General features: G+C 34.5%; 3 protein-coding genes across 3 annotated transcripts; 1 reads left to right on the forward strand and 2 right to left on the reverse strand.

The window, feature by feature from the left end:
* Positions 1-228: 228 nt before the first annotated feature.
* On the reverse strand, positions 229-1,847 carry LOC113107225 (protein mago nashi homolog). The gene is made up of 5 exons (XM_026269576.1): positions 1,640-1,847; positions 1,225-1,283; positions 1,005-1,115; positions 794-876; positions 229-471 (listed from the first exon to the last, which is right to left on the reverse strand). Exons 1-5 carry the CDS (start codon positions 1,728-1,730, stop codon positions 372-374), a joined length of 444 nt encoding a protein of 147 aa, XP_026125361.1. The 5' UTR covers positions 1,731-1,847; the 3' UTR covers positions 229-371.
* A 1,245-nt stretch (positions 1,848-3,092) lies between these two features.
* On the reverse strand, positions 3,093-14,038 carry uck2a (uridine-cytidine kinase 2a). Its single transcript, XM_026269577.1, has 7 exons — positions 13,834-14,038; positions 8,309-8,468; positions 7,799-7,895; positions 7,354-7,496; positions 7,138-7,235; positions 6,283-6,331; positions 3,093-5,942 (listed from the first exon to the last, which is right to left on the reverse strand). Exons 1-7 carry the CDS (start codon positions 13,936-13,938, stop codon positions 5,806-5,808), a joined length of 789 nt encoding a protein of 262 aa, XP_026125362.1. The 5' UTR covers positions 13,939-14,038; the 3' UTR covers positions 3,093-5,805.
* A 3,655-nt stretch (positions 14,039-17,693) lies between these two features.
* tmco1 (transmembrane and coiled-coil domains 1) lies at positions 17,694-19,961 on the forward strand. The gene is made up of 7 exons (XM_026269580.1): positions 17,694-17,896; positions 18,060-18,137; positions 18,211-18,270; positions 18,522-18,568; positions 18,695-18,762; positions 18,903-19,047; positions 19,293-19,961. The coding sequence occupies exons 1-7, from the start codon at positions 17,827-17,829 to the stop codon at positions 19,389-19,391; spliced, it is 567 nt and encodes a 188-aa protein (XP_026125365.1). The 5' UTR covers positions 17,694-17,826; the 3' UTR covers positions 19,392-19,961.
* Positions 19,962-19,971: the final 10 nt, after the last annotated feature.

A 19,971-nucleotide genomic window follows, 5' to 3' on the forward strand; every position in this document is an offset into this window, starting at 1 on the left:
TGAAGATGTTCACAGTATACTGTGCAAACACTTTCAATGGCGGGACAGAAAGCTCACGGACTAAATCTAAAATATCTTAAACTGTGTTCCGAAGATGAACGAAGGTCTTACGGGTTTGGAACGACATGAGGGTGAGTTATTAATGACATAATTGTAATATTTCGGTGAACTAACCCTTTAAGGTGTTGAAAAGATATTTTGCAGTTTAAGAGGTTTTGAAATGTAGAATGAAGTTTTTCAACAGTTGAACAAATTTATTTAAAAAAAAAAAAAAAAAAATACCACCAAGCAATATACAATTACAAATGTTGAAAATAGCTCAAACAATAACTAAAATATGACCCCAATCTAGAATAAAAGCAACTGGGTAGCTAGATGGGCTTGATTTTGAAGTGGAGGCCGATGAGACTGAATACAAGGCATTTGAGATCCTGGACCAGGTAGTAGAAAACTCTGAGTCCTTCTGGGTCCCTGATGATCAAAATCACAAATGTTATTACTCTAATAATATATAGAAAACATACAGTGCGGCACTGCTTCAGAGAAGAAAAAGGAAAGCAATTAACTGCATGATAATACTGAATAAATCACGAAGAAAAAAACTACATTGCAGTAAATCATTGAGCAGATGCTTTTCTCTTAAATGATTTATAAATAAGATCCATTACAAGCAATTTATCATACAAGAGTCAATAATACTTGTGGTTCTGCAATGCCAAGTTTCAAGAATGAGATAGTGAAATGCAGTAAAGCAGAGAAAACAAGAGGAGATCCATCTATAAAATATGCTTACTTGGACTGGTTGACATCAATTAAAGATCCAATTTTGGAAGTTGTGAATGAAATGTGTTCATCACCGATGACAATCTCCAGTTCCTATACAGCACAAAGAAAAGCAACAAGGATGCAATTAGGAGTATTAAACCACACATGGTGACCAGAGCAAGGATAAAAATAATAATAATAAAATTAAAAATGAAAGCAATATAAATATTTCTACAAACTTGTCGCCCGACTCTGTCTGGAGGTGGCCACAAGGCATCGTCTTCTTTTGTGATCTCACTGTCATCAATGATTCTCTTCAACTCTTCCATCACACTTTTATGAACATACGCCTGGGGGGAGGGGGGGGGGGGTCTCTCATAAGATACAAAGCCTACATACATCTCAACAAAAATGACCTAATATTGAATGTATGTGACGTCATCATGCAGCTGACTTTACCTCTTTTCGGATCATGACGTCGTTCTTGTAGTTACTGTTGTTTGCATACCTCAGTTTGCCTGGAAGAAAAAATAAACTATCCATAAATTATATGAAAGCTTCTTATGAAAAGTTTTAACAGTCACTGAAATATTACATCAGAAACACAACAATTTCTTACCATAAATATTATTTATTAAATGAAAACAATTAAGATATTAAAGTGACAATTTTAAGTAAATCAAATGTTACCTAACATTTTAATTAGTTTTTCTACACAAACAGCCTCTCTACTTCACAAGTACGAAAGAAATAAACCAGTAATATAAGTTCAAATAGCTTTAGAAAAACGTTTCGGCCTAGTAAAAAAGGCAAGCACAGATATCAACAGAAAGGCTGCTAGCATATTAGCAAGCTAAATTGGCGCCTGACTTACCGTCTGGTCTGAATTCAAATTCCAGAAATTCGTGTCCGAATTTACCTTTATGGCCCACATAGTACCTCAAATAAAAGTCACTCGAGGACATATCTGTGCACGATATTTAAGGTCCTATATTTCAAACAACGCACGAACACTCTTCCTTCAATGAACCGCTTGAGAAACGACCAATATGGAATCGCATGCGCATTTCACAGGGTTGCCAGGTTCACACAAAAAACCATCCCAGACGATACTCGAAACTATCCCATTCGCGTTCGAGGGGGGTTCTCCCGTTAAAACTAGCTTTCGGGGATGAAATACACGTGTTTTTGTGGGGTTCCCTTGTTAACATTTCCAGGGTCTAAATATCACGTTATTGAGGTAGGGTTTTTTTTTAACTCGAGGACAAACAACCCATGGCAACAGTGTTATAAAGTAGCCTCAATTCCGCGGGGAAACCGCGGACTTGGCAACACTGGTACTGCAGGTCGCGGCGTGACGTCAGACACCGGTCGCACAAAAATGATGCTGCACATGACCAAAAGCACATTATAACCTCCCTGAGCTTTTCAGAATAATTCACAGATATAACCCTGCTAATCATTACATGTTTAAATATAAAAGGGACATCAATACAAACTGTTCTTTTTGTGAAGACCACCCTGAACTGTTTTGCACCTATTTTGGTGTTGCCCACAAACCAGAACATTTTAGCAAAACCTCAACAGATTCATCATTGACCATATTTATAAAGACTTTGCCTTATTGTGGAAGGATGTTATTTTTTGTTTTTATAAAAGTCAAAGTAAAGAAAAAACGTACTTCATTATAAATGCATTAATACTTTTGGCAAAAGTTCACATTCATAAATGTAAATTCAGCTCTAAAAAACGTGATTTGTACTTTTTACCCATGAAGTTGAACATTATATTTCTGATTTCTGTCTAAAACAACAAAAAGGCTGTTAAAACTATCAACATATGATCCTCCTTCACTTTGTAATGACTAGTAAGCTTCCCCTGGCTATTTTATTTTATTTTCTGTTTACCTCTGTGTTTTTTGTATGTTATGTATATTATGGCTAATTACATGTGATTTGTACCCTTTCTGCCAAAAAAAAATAAAAAAAAATAAATAATAATAAATAAAAAAAAAATATATATATATATATATATATATATATATATATATGTATGTATGTATGTATGTATGTATATATATATATATATATATATATATATATATATATATATATATATATATATATATATATATATACCTCCCTGAACCTGTTTTGTGTTTTTGTATACTTTCATGTTATCTTTGTGCTAATCTAAACCATTGTAGAATTCTGTCCAGTTTGCAATAAAGTTTTTAAAAGAGAGGGATTAACTTGAAAGTCTTTTTTTCTCTCTCTGATGCAAGCAAATGCGATAACAGCACGCAGGTAACAAGAAGGCAATGAACATGAGGAGTAAAAAAACTTTTATTTAACTAAGCTTTGCTGTCAATCACTTTTTTTATACAACTTTCTGCAAGTCTTTACACATGTACATGATGATACAGTTATAGTGGATTTATTAAAGCAAAGAAACCTAAAAACAAAAAAGCCAATCCCCAGCTTCAAGAGTAACAGTTCAAGATAAAGAGTTATTAATATTCATTGTAGTGTCACAGAAATACTGTTTTAAAGCCTTGCAACTGTAGTTTGTTTGGTCCAACAACATGCAAGCAACCTTTTCTGATTGTAATATAGTTTTGGCTTTCTTTGCATGTTGCACCCCTTTTGCAAAACTCAAAGGCATCAATAATTGAACATATACATCATGCAGAACAAAATACTTTTGAAAATCCCTCAAAGTCACCCCTCTTTGCAACAAGACAACCCGTTTCAGACTAGGATTTCTAATATCAACATAAATGCATATAGGTTGTAACATATTTAGACATTAGTGTGGGAGTCAAACTTATTGATTGCACATTAAACAACGCCAACAGCTTAATGGAAAACCACAAATTTCAATAAAAACAATGTATGTATTTGCATCATTTTCAGTCAAGTAGGATTACACACTGGGTGTGCAAGTTGGTAAGACAGAGATGTTAAGTTATTAAATCATGGTTTTATTCAGGGGTGGACTGTGTGATTGTGGGAAAAAAACTGTAATGTGTACTGCTTTTTTAAAGCTGGTGTTTAAATCTGTGCTAATATATCAAAATCCTTAAATTAGAGGTATGAACATATCTGACATGTATGTTCGAAAGCCTGGATGCTTGAGTAACCAAGTGTTGTTTAGAAAAGCAATATTTACAATATTTATGTACCATTGAAGGAAATTCAACATGAAATTAAAAGGAACAGTCTGTAAGTTTACATACACTTTATGATGGCACAAAATTTGTTGCAATAGTTTTTTACTGGTTCAAGGATTTTAAAATGAGTCTATGAACATACCAATTGAATCACACATCTAATACCCAAACGAAACCAAGGACCAGACGTCAACAAAATATTTATAATATTTTATGCAATTTTGTCCAAATAAACAGCCCAGGGGTAAGAATGTGCCAAATAAATATTAAAGTCACAAAATGTTATATGTATAAATAATGACAACTGATACAATCTAGATGGCATTATCATCAAAACAATTGTATTCAATCAAATAATTACATAATTTATCATTTTTACATAGGATAGTAAATGGGTCACCCCGTATCATAGCATCAATGTGACTGAAGCCAACCAGAAAATAAAATATAGCATTATTACAAACAATGTTAAGTTTCTAAATGCAATTTGTATATCAATGATTTACCAATTTTAAGTTAAAGATTTCAATATTAAAGGGAAGTTATATGGGGTCATTTTACAGTCAGGGTCAAACTTAAAGGTTGGATTGTTCAGTTTCACATCCCTAAATGATTTCAGAGTGCCTTAAATGGCTTCTCTCTGGCTCTAAGATGCAGGAAAACTGAGATACAAGGGGAAATATGTATTGCGCATGGAAATTACATGGCTCGGGTTACAAAAACATCTGTTCAAGAAAACTAAATGAACTCTTTGGTGAGTTTTGTCAAAGACTTACCAAAGTGGCATCATGGTGTACATTTTGAGTCATAACTCAAGTAAAATAATGGGTCATTTCAAGTAAGGATCTCCATTTGTCTAACTGGCTTGGACAAGTCTAATTAAACTGAGTGTCAATTTGCATTATTAGAGTCAAGGGTACAGTGCATAGTATATCAACACAATCAATCACAGGGCTTTTGTTTTTAAATCACATGACCATGTTTAATGAGGACCACATGGCATCTCCATAAATATTCTAGAAGCACAAGATTTGTAATTCAGAACCAAATATGACAACAAATTTAGTTCTGCTCAATTAGCCAGATTAGTCTCTGCTGTCTTTTGTATAGAAGTCTCATTCCTTTTAGGACAAAAGTGAGTTATTGTTTTCATTTGTAGTAACTACACCCTGAGAGGCCTGTTGTGACGAAGCAACACTGCCTGAATTGTTCAAGTGAAAAGGAGGAATAAAAGTTTATCCTTCTGCAAGAAACACTGATCATAGAGGGAAATCATATAAATAATGCCAGAATACTAAAAACTTATTCCATCCCTGTCAACCAAAAAGAAAAAGAATAAATTTTAAAACAAATGTTTTTGGACTCTATCCAGTGAAGAGGTTCTTTAAATACATATATTTGCAAATGTAGTCCTTTCTGCTAGGAAGAAAAGACCAGAGGTAATAATAATAATTTAAAAAAATATGTTCAATCCTCATTACCATGGAGTTATGTAACATTTAATTATCTGCATCCCCGTTTTTAGTCACTAAACATACTCTTAAAGAAGAAGTACAAAGAATAAAATAAAAATAGTAAAATAAATAAAGTAGATATCCATTTTGACCTTTAACAATCCCAGAACTAGAAGTTCCATTTATCTTTCTTACTCCTAAAACATCAAGTGGAGCCAGTCCAAAAACAAAAAAGAAGAAACAGAACGAAATAAAAGGCAATCTTTGAAATTCTTGAAATTTTTCATGATGCTTTTTGTCTTATACAGTGTTGGCTAATTAACAGAATGCACAAGCAGTCCTTCTTTTATCTTGCACCCATCCTTCACACATTCATTCTCTCCTGCGTTCCCAGATGTCCTGATGGAGAGCTGGTCAATGCGGCCTGCTGCTGGACTCCGAGGGATGCCGTTTACGAGGCGTGTTGTGGCCATTGAGGTATCCGTTCAAGCGTTTGTTCAAACCACCATTTAGAATATCCTGAATGTGTTGCACTATCAAATTTATTGCAACTAGAGAAAGAAAGAGAGAGAAATAAACATGCAAGAACAAAAATCATGTAAAGTTGTCTTCTAAGTCTTTGTTTAGTGAAAACATTTTTCAGGGCAGGTTTAGCACTAGTTTCACTCTGGTCTGGTTTTGTAGTTAAAGAATCAGTAGTACTAGAAGCAGGGAAAAGACTAAACATGCTTGAATGCTCAAGATACTAAGACTAGATGTGTGGCCTTGCTTGGCACCTTCAAAACAATTTTTTTTAACAATTTATGTATATCATATACTGTTCCAAAACATTTACATATCAAAATATTTTTGTCTTCTCTCTTCACATTTGGATAAACATTTAAATCTCACCCAGATTATCAGCTCCCCTTGGAATGATCACATCGGCATACTTTTTGGTCTGAAAGTAAAACGGATTTAAAAAATAATAATAACTAGAAGCACTGAGAAAAAATAAAAATAAATAAAAAATATGATCAACAACAACATTTCCAATGGACAAATATTTCACCACCTGCTGTTTCTTGACAAAATGCCAGAAACATGTTCTCTTGTCAACTGAAATAATAATATTGGCTCTGCATTTTAATAACATGGTTTAATTATGGTCAATAAGTGGCCTTATATATATATATATATATATATATATATATATATATATATATATATATATATATATATATATATATATATATATATATATATATATATAATATATATTTTTAAAAAAATTAAATATTTACATTAAAAATAAAAGGGCCATTTATAATATATTTGCCAAACAGCACAACAGAGATATGACATGGAAAAAGCACATCCAGTTATTTTTTTACAACTTTTCAGTACTTAGTTTTACTAAACAACATGTTTTTACTAAGTAAAACTGTGTCAGTGTTGTTAATAGTAATGTAAGTGTAAGAATTTGCACACATTCAGAAGACTGAGGTCAGTACGATTTTCTAAAAAAAAACTAATAGCAAGGATACATCAAATCAAAAGTATAAAAAAGATATTTCTATTTCACATAAATGCTGTTCATTTATATTTAATATGGAATCCGCAATTTAGAATGATTTTTATAAAGGACCAAATGAAAAATGGAGTAATGACTGTTGAAAATTCAGCTTTACAACACAGGAAAGTGTGTATTTTATATAAAATAAATTAATTTAAAAAAATCATATGGTAGAAAAGTGTACAACTCACAGGCAGACAGAACTCCTCAAAGGCAGGCTTAACAAAAGTGATGTACTGGCTTAGCACCTGCTCTAGGTCACGACCTCTCTCACTGATGTCTCTCAGAACTATGAGCAGAGGGGATGAGTTGACATGAATCAAATTGCACTGAAATACACCGTCCTATCACTACCACTTATGAATTATGAATATTCTTTGGAATCCATTGATAAAGTCCCCACACACCTCTGCGTGACAGACGTGTGTCTGCATCCGTATCCACAAACAGCTTCATTTGAAACAGATCTCGGATTTCTTGCGAATAAAACATAAGAATGCCTTCAAATAAAACGACATCTGCTGGATATACAGTGACCGTCTCTTCTTTCCTGTGAACAGTAAGGAAAACAAAAGTGTATCACTATGCATGAAATATCTGAGCAAACAGATTTTTTTACATAAATCAAGATAAGGCCTGTCTGAAACCTTACGCTCAAGTAGCATGTAAGCAAATCAACAGAAGTTACATTCTGCCCTGTGTTTCTGCTAATTTCCTGAATGTGGGCTCAAAATACATACATGCTGCTTACACAATGCTTTTGGAATGACATAATGGTGAGTAAATGATGGCAGAATGTTAATTCTTTGCTGAACTATTCCTTTAGGTTATTTAGATTTGGTCTGAACGGACCTTGAGTGGGTAACAAAGTCGTAGACGGGAATCTGGACAGTTCTTCCCTCCATGATTTCACAAAGGGTTTTGACTATCAACTCATTATCAAACGCATCTGTGGGACACAGTAAAAAAGGATCAGACACAAAGCACAGAATTTGTTCTAAGGTTTCTTGATCTACAGGATGTAGGAAATCAAGAACAAGCAAAAAGTTGATAAGTCACTTGTGCTGCTGCAGAATGAGTGTGTGTGTGTGTGTGTGTGTGTGTGTGTGTGTGTGGGTGGGTGGGTGGCTGAGTCAGGCAAACACTGCGACACACACACACAAACAGCTGCCATAGTATACAGATGGCATCAACTGTCAGTCAGAGCTGTATTCTGCTCATAACAACACAATGCAATAGACAGCATTTGTTTGGCAATACAAAAGAACACAAAGAACTATAAATCAGGTCAATAACATAAAAAATATTTATATTTCGAAATATAAAAATTATATAAACATGAGCATTTCAGAGCATTTTTACCTGGGTGGTCAAAGTTAAATTGTCCTTTTAGAGCCTTGGCCTTCTGTTCAGCGGTCAGAACCCTGTAGAAACTATCCTGACTGAGAATGGCCACCTGCCTCTGATGATGGTCGATCTTATTCTGGCCAAGAAGCTCCATGATCTTCCCACAAACTGATGACTGGAAAAAAAAAGACAGGATTGTAGATCCATATATATGCACTAAAAGCAATTTTCAGTAAGCAATCTTAAGTAAAACTGGGAAATAACAACAAAATGGATGATGATTTAAGGTAAAGTGTAGAATTTCTGTGGGTAGACACTATACACATACACAGGTTGGGAATCTGAAAAAAAGTAAAATAAAATATGATGGATGGGCGGCATTCAAAATTTACAATATGATTTTTTTATGACCATGAGCCAAAGAAAGCTAAATTCAGTGTCAGTGATGGCCCTGTATTTTCATATATGGAAAACAGAATTTCACAGTAATATTTAAATCGCAACGTCTTCTGACCAAATTATGAACCAAATTAATTTAAACCATCAGCACTGGACACGATAAGGCTATCTCTGTCTTTGGAAGAATATTTTGAGAGACAGATTCCCTGCTGACAATTTTCACAAAAGGCTGACATTTCATTGAATATGTAATACACAACTCATTACATGCTAAAACTCTCTTTGGTTGTGCTGTTTTTATGAAAAATAAAATAAGAAATGTATATGATTCAGATTCTTGAATGAATGACTAAAAAGCTGCGGTAGGTAACTTTTGACGCTCAAGCGGTTAATAAACAGAACTGCTTGCATCTTGCGGAAGAACATTGTAGCCGGAGCTACTTCTCTCTGTTTATGTCTATGAAGAATCACAAAGGTACTGGGTTACTCCGCCGCGGTACCCCCGAAGCAATCTAAAATAGTCCGAATATAAACACTTATTATAGGTGCACCCTAGTGATTCAGGAAAAGCTAAAAACACGGTTTGGAAAATGGATTCATGGTGTACTCGCTTATTATATACATTTTCCTACATTTTGAACACAAACAAAGTTACGGACCGCAGCTCTGATTGGTTGTTTCTTAACGGGAGCGGATGACTTTCTGCAAATGGCAATAGGACCACTGGGAGGAGCCAGAGGAGCTTGATTTTTTCACAGATTATCCGTCTCATATTCTACTGTCAGGACATAATGACAGGTTTAACATATGTAAAAAAATATATTTTTACAAAAGTTACCTACTGCAGCTTTAAGTGCAATGATTTTTTTTTATTATCAAACACCACCAAATTATATTAAAGTCTCATTGTTTACAACATTATTTGATGAATGTTACATTTTAGTAGGCCTTTTCCCCCCCCCAAACTTTACATGCATTCTGTGCTTTTTGTTTTTAAGTTTGTTCCAAGAGGTTTATGTGAAGTAATTCATAAAATGTAACAAATTCACCTGGCAACAAATCGGTTGGATTAATCTAAAACACTTACTGATCCACACTTCATTCATTTCATCATGACAAACAAAGAATGAACCAAGAATTTAGATTAGATTAGAATTTATGCTAAAAACACAGTTGTTATGAGTGTTGTCAATGGTGTTTTATTTAAAAAAAAATGAAATAAAAAATAATGATATAAAACAATGACATAAATATATCACAAAATGTCTGAAAGACTCCTTTTAGTCAAAATTACACCTCACCCACTCGAGGCATAAACACAGAACTTTACATAACAGAACTGGCTCTGTGATTGTGCAAAGGACTTAGATACTGTCTTCTGTGTCTCTTCAATCCCTAAATGCCTGGTTTCATAGTTACAATAAATATGCCTATTAAAAAAACAAAACAAAGAACAAGGCGTAAACTCACAGGTGACGCACCCTGTACAAAAAAATAAAAAACACAAACCATGAACGGTTACAAAGAACATAAGCAGGTGTTTGCTAACATTGTCACAAAGAGATTTCTGCTCCTCTCTGCAGCTCGACAATGTCTGTTACACTGACTGACTTCACAAAACTGATAGATTTTCCACCTTCAATACTCTGTAATAGCTAAACCAATATGGAGTATGAAGGCACACCCTGATGAGAGAGAAACAGCACTAAAATCCACAAGGTATATGGTGTACCATATAGCTGACCCAATCATGATGATAATATTAATACTTAAGCACAAAAAGGATTCCAATACAAAGTCCAAATAAACTGAATAACCTTACTGTCACAATCACTTGATGTATGATATATAAACAGACTAGTAAATGCTACAACTATGGAAGAATATCTCCAGAAAACAACACTGAAAAACACATGCGATGAGTTAAGATCATGTTAAGAGTCAACCACATGGCAATTGAGCCGAGCACAAGACAGGCCGCAGTGGAGGGATATGCAACTGAATCCTGCAGAGTATCTAACCTATGTGTATGTGCTTAAATGTCTTACAAAGATTTCCTTCACCAGCTGCAATGTTGCCTGCCAGTCGCGCAATCCATTTAAAGCATAATCCACAAACAGTCCAAGCTGTCCCAGACTCTTATAAGAAACTACACACATATACACCAAGCGTATGATAAGCGAAAACCACTGGGTTACCTCAATCCCTGTAATATATTTCGAAACAATGCATTTTAAACGTAAGAGTTACGGAAATAATACTTTCTTCTGTCCCACTGTGACACTAAACCACATATTTAAATATAATGGTGCACTTTTAGTTGACACCAAGTCACCAACCGATGTGCAAGTCAAATGGACTTGCACCATGTTGAACAATGAACAGCAAAGCAGGATTTTGCATGATTTACTGGTAACACTTTACAATAACATCCCTTTTATTAATATATTAGATAGCTTTATTAGTCAACATGAATTAGCAATAATTCTAAAGCATTCAGTAATAAATGTACATTTTATTTACTAATACATTACAAAAATTGTATCTATTAATATTATTTAATGGACCTGAGCTAACATTAACTAACAATGAACAGCTGCATTTTTTAAATAATATTAACTGAAATCAATAAGTACCTGTAAAAATTTATTGCTCAATGTTAGTTAATGTTTTTGACTAATAGGACCTTTTTGTAAAGTGTTACCCATTTATCCATGCTAGGAACTAGAGTGCATTTCAACTTGATTCAATTTACACAGGCTTCACCAAAACAAACGAAAACAAAAGAGAGAGCTCAAACACTTCTTTGACATTTGTTGGTACGGTTTGTGCCTAAGATCTTTCAACCTCCGGCCTTAATCCAGCTCACATGCTAAATGGCCTTTAGGCATAGAAAGACAATCATTTACCTTTGGATCCTCAGCAGGATGCTGAGAGAGTTATTAACACATAACAGCCAACAGCAGGAAGGATAAACCATTGTCCCCAGTAGTGTGTGATCTGCAGTGAGGTGGGCATCTCTCCTAGCCTGGCCTGCCACCGGCCCCTAAACTAACATTGCAGGACAGCCAAAAAACAGCTTCTGCTGTTGCTGACTAAACATTCCCCTGATTAATTCCCAAGTATGTTTGTGTACCCAACAAGCTAAGCTGCTGTTTAGAAATGTAATGCAAATGCTATCTAAAGTGCAGTTAATGGTTTTGGTTGTGATACAAGTCATCAATGCAAAAGGATTTCTGGGTGCATTAAACAAAAGGAAACACTTGCTTCAGTCAGTTATCTGCTTTGGTCGAGCAATTTCAGAATGTAAACAAACTGGTGTCCTCAAAGAGCACACCGAGAGAGAGCATAACATAGCATTGGACAAAACACAGTGTCTACAGGCCCATAGGAATGATAACATAAAGCTTGAGAAAGTCTAGTCAAAGAAGTTTTACTGAGAAATTAGATAACATTTCTTCCAAGCAACGTGGCAGACAGAGAAACTTGCACACCTGACAGCTGGGAGATACAGCAGTCATAACAAAAGCAAACAAGATAAGCAAACGGAATCAGAAAGGAACAGACAAATTACGTACAGAGACACTTTAAATAATGACTAAACAGAGTGGTCAGTAAAACATAAACTGAAAACTTTAAATGCAATAGTATTCTACATGATGACTTAAACTTTATCATAATTGACCTTTCCAGCAACTAAAGTCAATAATGACATAAACATAATAAATAATATAAATATAAAGAATCTTGTAAAACTATGACTCGAAAACTATAAATATATGCTAAATATGACATAGTTATATCAAAATCATTGGTTTCGTTTTTGTCTTTTTTTAGTAATAGATGGATGTCATAAAAATAACAAATATTAAATATTTTATTTTAAAATATAAAATGTGATATAAAACATTATTAAATATATAAATATTAACCAGGTTGTTACCAAGTATGGCGTGGTAATTTTAACCAATTTATTGTACCATTTTTACTTTTCAGTTTGGTTTTAACAGTATATTATTTATTTCCCTACTCTAAACAAACATCTATAAATATTTCAATAACAACTAAAGAAAAAAAAAATCAGGCTTCACTGAATGATCCGTCTTGACGCATCACTGCGTATGCACGCACGGCGCACGCACGCCGCCAACGCACGTAAATGAGGTAAGATGTGACACATTCGCTGTGCCGCTGACCCCAATAACGTTAACCAACAAAAGCTCCAAGATTACTCCTCTTCATCCTCAAAATTCCCTAGGGATTCCGGTTTAACGCTAAACACACACATATAAACTTTTATCTCGATCTCTGATATCCTCACACTGTTAGCTCGTGAAACAAAGGACAGTTCTTTGTGTTTGTATCATAACTGTTATCCTAGCAGACACCGACATCCTCCGGGGCGGAAAAGGTTTTATCCACGTCTAGACGCAAAGTTAGACTTTTCTCACAACACGTTGTATATTTAGCTCAAGTAAAGTAGTAATCAGGATGTTCGACAGCTGATAGGATTTTAATGAATCTGAAGGAATGTCAGGTGGATTGTGGTGTTTTAACCGGCGTAAGTATCGTGCGGTTTTCCAACAACAAAAGACAGTCTTAGTTTGCCTCGACATAATATCGCCTGATCCATATCAATCTTGTTACTTTTCGCAAATGGATTAAACCGTATTTAGAACATTTTTTATTAAAATTATATTGATGACATGCTTATTAATAAGTTGGTAAGTCCACCATCGCCATAGTGCATGGCGACGGTGTGTGGGAGCTGTCTATATCAGGAAAATGACCAACATCCTTGTTTTTAAGGGATACATACAAACGAAGTACTTAATATATTCTCACTGTATGTGAGAGTGTATACCATTTAAAAAATACTATGACTATTTATTAGTTTTGTTCCAGATGATTAAACTTGATTTTAAAATAAATAAATGAGTCAATTAGATCACACCTTAAATGCTAAAAGTCTATATATCCGTTTTTACATAGGACATGTCAAACCATCTCGGGGAATGAGATAAATGTGCACATTGATGATTCTATGACAATGAGCCACGCGGTCAGCGTGCGCTCATCTCTGACAAAACATAAAAACAAACGATATCTAAAATTCATGTAAGGGAAAGCAGAATGCCAACCTTGCCGCTGGCAGTGCCGCCGGCTACCCCGATGAGGAAAGGTTGCCTGACAACATACTCATTTTCGGCTTGATTGTCCAACTTGCTGTCGCTGTCTCCTGCCATGCTGTCAGTGCGCACGCTGAGAGCTCTGTACTGCTTTTACCACGGCAAGCAGCGGCGCTCCTCCTCCCCTTCCTTTCAATTGTGTCTAACCTTTTCCTTTAGAGCGTTTGTGTGCGCAAATATTACATTTCTTAGGAATAAGTAGAGCTCTCCACCTACCATGCTGACGACACATTTCCGTAGAAATAAAATTGATTCCTTTTGTAAAAAAGTATGAAACATCAATATATATATATATATATATATATATATATATACGTGTATATATATATATATATATATATATATACATATATATATATACATATATATATATATATATATACATATATATATATATACATATATATATATACATATATATATATATATACATATATATATATATACATATATATATATATATATATATATATATATATATATATATATATATACGTATATATATATATACATATATATATATATACATATATATATATATACATATATATATATATATATATATATATATATATATATATATATATATATATATATATATATATATATTATACAGGTGCATTTCTGTTAAATTAGAATGCCGTGGATAAGTTAATTTATTTCAGGAATTCAACCCAAATTGTGAGACTTGTGCATTTAAATAAATTCAGTGCACACAGACCGAAGTAGTTTAAGTCTTTGGTTCTTTTAATTGGGAAGATTTTGGCTCACATTTAATAAAAACCCACTAATTCACAATCTCAACAAATTGGAATACTTCATAAGACCAATAAAAAAAATTTTTGTGAATCCTTGGCCTTCTGGAAAGTATGTTCATTATAAATGTACTCAATATTTGGTGGGGGCTCCTTTTGCTCCTTGTCTCAATTCGGGGTGGCGTGGAGGTGATCAGTTTGTGGCACTGCTGAGGTGGTATGGGTGCCCAGGTTTCTTTGACAGTGGCCTTTAGCTCATCTGCATTTTTTGGTCTCTTGTTTCTCATTTTCTTTACAATACCCCATAGATTCTCTGTGGGGTTCAGATCTGGTGAATTTGCTGGCCAGTCAAGCACACCAACACCATGGTCATTTAACCAACTTTTGGTGCTTTTGGCAGCATGGGCAGGTGCCAAATCCTGCTGTAAAATGAAATCAGCATCTTCAAAAAGCTGGTCAGCAGAAGGAAGCATGAAGTGCTCTAAAATGTATTGGTAAACAGATGCAGTGACTTTGGTTTTCAAATAACACAATGGACCAACACCAGCAGATGACATTGCACCTCAGATCATCACAGACTGGAAACTTAACACTGGACTTCAAGAAACTTGGGCTATGAGCTTCTCCACCCTTCCTCCAGACTCTAGGACCTTGGTTTCTAAATGAAATACAAAACTTGCTCTCATTTGAAAAGAGGACTTTGGACCACTGGGCAACAGTCAAGATGACTCTGACGTTGTCTGTGGTTCAGGAGTGGCATAACAAGAGAAATATGACAACTGTAGCCAAATTCCTTGACACGTCTGTATGCCTTGACCCCAGCCTCAGTCCATTCCTTGCGAAGTTGAATGAATCGATATCAATCGATTTTGCTTGACAATTCTCATAAGGCTGCGGTTCTCTTGGTTGGTTGTGCATCTTTTTCTTCCACACTTTTTCCTTCCACTCAACTTTCTGTTAACATGCTTGGATACAGCACTCTGTGAACAGCCAGCTTCTTTGGCAATGAATGTTTGTGGCTTACCCTCCTTGTGAAGGGTGTCAATGATTGTCTTCTGGACAACTGTTAGATCAGCAGTCTTCCCCATTATTGTGTAGCCTAGTGAACCAAACTGAGAGACTATTTGAAGGCTCAGGAAACATTTGCAGGTGTTTTGAGTTGATTAGCTGATTGGCATGTCACCACATTCTAATTTGTTGAGGTTTTTTGTTAAATGTGAGCCAAAATCATCACAATTAAAAGAACCAAAGACTTAAGCTACTTCAGTCTGTGTGGTCTGAATTTATTTAATACACGGTTTTCACAATTTGAGTTGAATTACTGAAATGAATGAACTTTTCCACAACATTCTAATTCATTGAGATGAAACTGTATATATATATATATATATATATATATATATATATATATACACACACACATACACACACACACAGACAGTTTCTGTTTGAAATTTTATGATTTGAGCTTACAGCTCATGAAAGTCAAAAATCGATAATTACGATTATCACTACATTATCTTTACATTAAATGTAAATATATCTCTTGTTCCATGATAAACCATAATAATGGGGAAGTCTGACTTGGCAATGGTCCAGAAGGCAATCATTGACACCCTCTGCAAAGAAAGTAAATAACAGAAGGTCATTACTTAATGGGGTGGCTGTTCACAGAGTGCTGTATCAAAGCATATTAAAGGTCCCGTTTTTCGTGCTTTTTTGAAGTTTGATTGAGTTTACAGTGTGTGTTGTGATTTGAGCAGTTTAGAGCGCGCTGCCCTCCTGGAAATGCGATTGGGCTAGTTTTGAGAAGCAAGTGGGCAGGATTTGTTTTGAAAACCTGGCAATCCTGCTCTGAACTGCTCATGCTGGAGATGTATTTATAATCACAGGAGCGTTTTTACTGACGAGATGCGCGTGAAAATCACATTCGATTTTTTTGCACAGCCCTAACATCTAGGTAACAAAGCTAAATAGCGTTGCCCTTTGTGTAATAAGTTACAGACACTGTAAATAATACAGTCAACTTAAATAATAAAATACACTTGCCGTTTGTGGTCCATAAACAATGCCTTCTCCAGGCAAAGAGGGAACTGCTCCATCTTTCAACAATAATCTTTGTGCGAATCCGTCATTAAACTAATTGAGATTGAGGAAGCTTGCTGTCCTCAGCAAAATGTGCTGCATATAGTTTTACATGTGGGTTATAATTTTCGGGAAACGAGTTAGACATAAATTGTAACCATTAACCTCCAAGTAATTAATCCCTGGGAAGCCCAAACAAAGATGATTGGACTCCGAGATGAAAATAACAGCGTTTCGACGACATGGCGACAAACGCAGCTCTTCCTCTTCTCCATCTGAGCGCAACAAGGCCACGCCCCCCTTTTGTGTAATCATGTGGGCGGAGGATAGTCAACAAACTGTTTTAGTGACGTCATTACTGCAGGAACTAGAGGGATGTAGTCCAAATGGGTCGTTTTTTTTGTAGGCGAATTCTGTTAATTAAAATATCTCGGTGGCATTTAACTTTGAGCTTTAGAATTTTACAGATATTATTTATAATCTAGCAACAACATTACACACTAACTAAAGTTTAAAACATATTAGCTCCATTATGTTTATTTCTTTTTGTTAAACTTAAATTGTTATATTAGAGTGAATTGTTTATAATATAACACAACATAATGTAATACTTCATTATATGAATACGAGGTGTCATTTCATTACAAAAAAAAAAAGATTTTAAAGGATAGCACAGACTCACAATCCCTACTTCTTAATGTTTCAGTATATATGACATTTGCTGTGTAACAGTAAATGGTTTAATTAATGCATCAAATTTATATAGTTCCCTACATTGCAAGGCAGTCTAAAATCCTTTTAAAATATTTTTTTAAAGTATAGTTGATTAAATTAAACAGTCCACTAGCAAATCTTCATTACTATAATTTAAATAATAATAATCTGTTCGTCATCATTCCGCTATATAAACCTGGGTCACTGCCACTAGTAGGAGATGTGGAGTCATGAGTTCATAGCGCAACTCTACATTCAGAATCCACGACGAAGCCGGGCGCACATTGATGATATCATCACAGTAATGCTGACGCTGCTACAGTAGAGCTTGTGGCTCAACCAAAGTATTATCTAATATTATCACTATCAGTCTCCTAAACGTTTTTCCAAAATGAGCACAATGTTTGCAGATACGATTCTTATTGTGTTCATATCTATTTGCACAGCATTATTAGCGGAAGGTATGTACACGTTATTTTGGAGTTTGAAATGGAGTTTTACATGTCAGAAAGCAGTTAGCGAATCCACAGGAAAATGTCCTAAGATCAGCAAAAACAGGCTACAGGAGAAGCGCATTAGCTTTGGTCGTGCTGGATAACAGCTCTCCTTTCCCTGTTTCTGCAGGTATAACATGGGTTCTGGTGTACCGCACAGAGAAATACAAGAGACTAAAGGCCGAGGTTGAAAAACAAAGTAAAAAACGTAAGTAATCTGAACGAAGCATTTTTGTCGTTTTTATGTATTTAAGTGATTACAATTCTGTAACATGTTTCAGTGGAGAAAAAGAAAGAGACAATTACGGAATCAGCTGGGCGTCAACAGAAGAAAAAGATTGGTAAGTGAGATAAAAAAAATGTTATGATCATTTATGTAGATCATGATTATTATTAATATAAATCCATTTTGAACGAAAACATAATTGTGGCATCCATAATTGTAATCGCTAGAAATGTTATGAATTGTGCAGCCCTAATTATAACCTACAATTACAAAAAATATGCTGCTATTATTATTATTATTAACAAGTAATTCATATTCTGCAGCATTAATGGAGTATTTCTGTAACCACAATGTTGTATTCAACAGAGAGACAAGAGGAGAAACTCAAGAACAATAACCGAGATCTCTCTATGGTATTATAATATTTTCTTACATTTACATCACACTATTCTTTGTATTGTGTTATATCTTATTCATTCTCATATATAATATTGTGAGCTGTCTAACAAGATGCACTTTGTTTTGGTATTGTATTAAAGGTCCGGATGAAATCAATGTTTGCCATTGGCTTTTGCTTCACTGCTTTGATGGGCATGTTCAATTCCATGTATGTATACTTACTCATCGCATTATCACTGAATCGCTTTGTTATAAATGTATAGGCTAATAGTGGTATGATTTGCTAAAGTTACCAAAAGTCGCTTCACTTATGTTTACACTTATTTATTTTTTTTCTCTCCATTTCAGCTTTGACGGTCGTGTTGTAGCCAAACTTCCATTTGTCCCGTTGTCATATATCCAAGGCCTCTCACACCGCAACCTCCTTGGCGAAGATTACACAGACTGTTCCTTCATCTTCCTCTACATCCTGTGCACCATGTCAATTCGACAGGTAGTGCTTATATATATATATATATATATATATATATATATATATATATATATATATATATATATATATATATATATATATATTATTCTTATATATTCTTTATTCTGTGTTTTTGTGAGTGAATAGAACACGATCCAAGTGCAATACTGCAATGGAAGTTTTGAGGGAAGAGTTTAGGCTTTGACACGTTTAATTTATGTAATGCATGCCTTAACCTTTTCCACTGAATACTCGTGTTGTTTCAGAATATCCAGAAGATGTTGGGTCTCGCCCCATCCCGTGCCGCCACCAAACAGGCTGGAGGATTTTTAGGACCTCCTCCACAAGCTGCAAAGTTTTCATAAACATTTGTAGACAGTGGGATACTTAAAAAGATCCGACACTCAGCTGTACATTGTGTGAACGGCACTGAGTGTGAGAGATTGATAGTCAGGTTGTGCAGCTATCATTACCTTTGATGACCACAGAAATGATGTGCATTGTGTCTTTTTTTGTTTAATTGTTGTTTTTAATCAGGTAAATTTATAACTTACATGCAGTCACATTTCTATCAGAAAATGTTCCTTGAGCAAAGTTTTAAATTCAGTCTGAAGCATTTCTGTAAAACTTTGTTGCTCATAAGGCTACAGAGATTCTTTGTTGTAACTTATAATTTCATGATTATCTACAAGCAATATTATTTAATATAACTTCATATTTAGAATTTGAGTGATTCGTTTTATTGGTGGATTCTTAGAATGTGTTATTCTTTTCTTTTTTTTGGATTGTCTGTGTAAAAGTTTTAAGTTGAAGGATTTTGTGAGTTTAGACCTTAAACCCTTGAGCTTTTGTTACTCTAGTTTTTATTCTGATTATTATTTAACTATTTAATGTTCAAATTGCATTCGTACATGATTAAATGAATGAAAAGGAGTTTATATGGTG

This window comes from Carassius auratus, chromosome 8, assembly GCF_003368295.1.
Source record: "Carassius auratus strain Wakin chromosome 8, ASM336829v1, whole genome shotgun sequence".
NCBI lineage: Eukaryota > Metazoa > Chordata > Actinopteri > Cypriniformes > Cyprinidae > Carassius > Carassius auratus.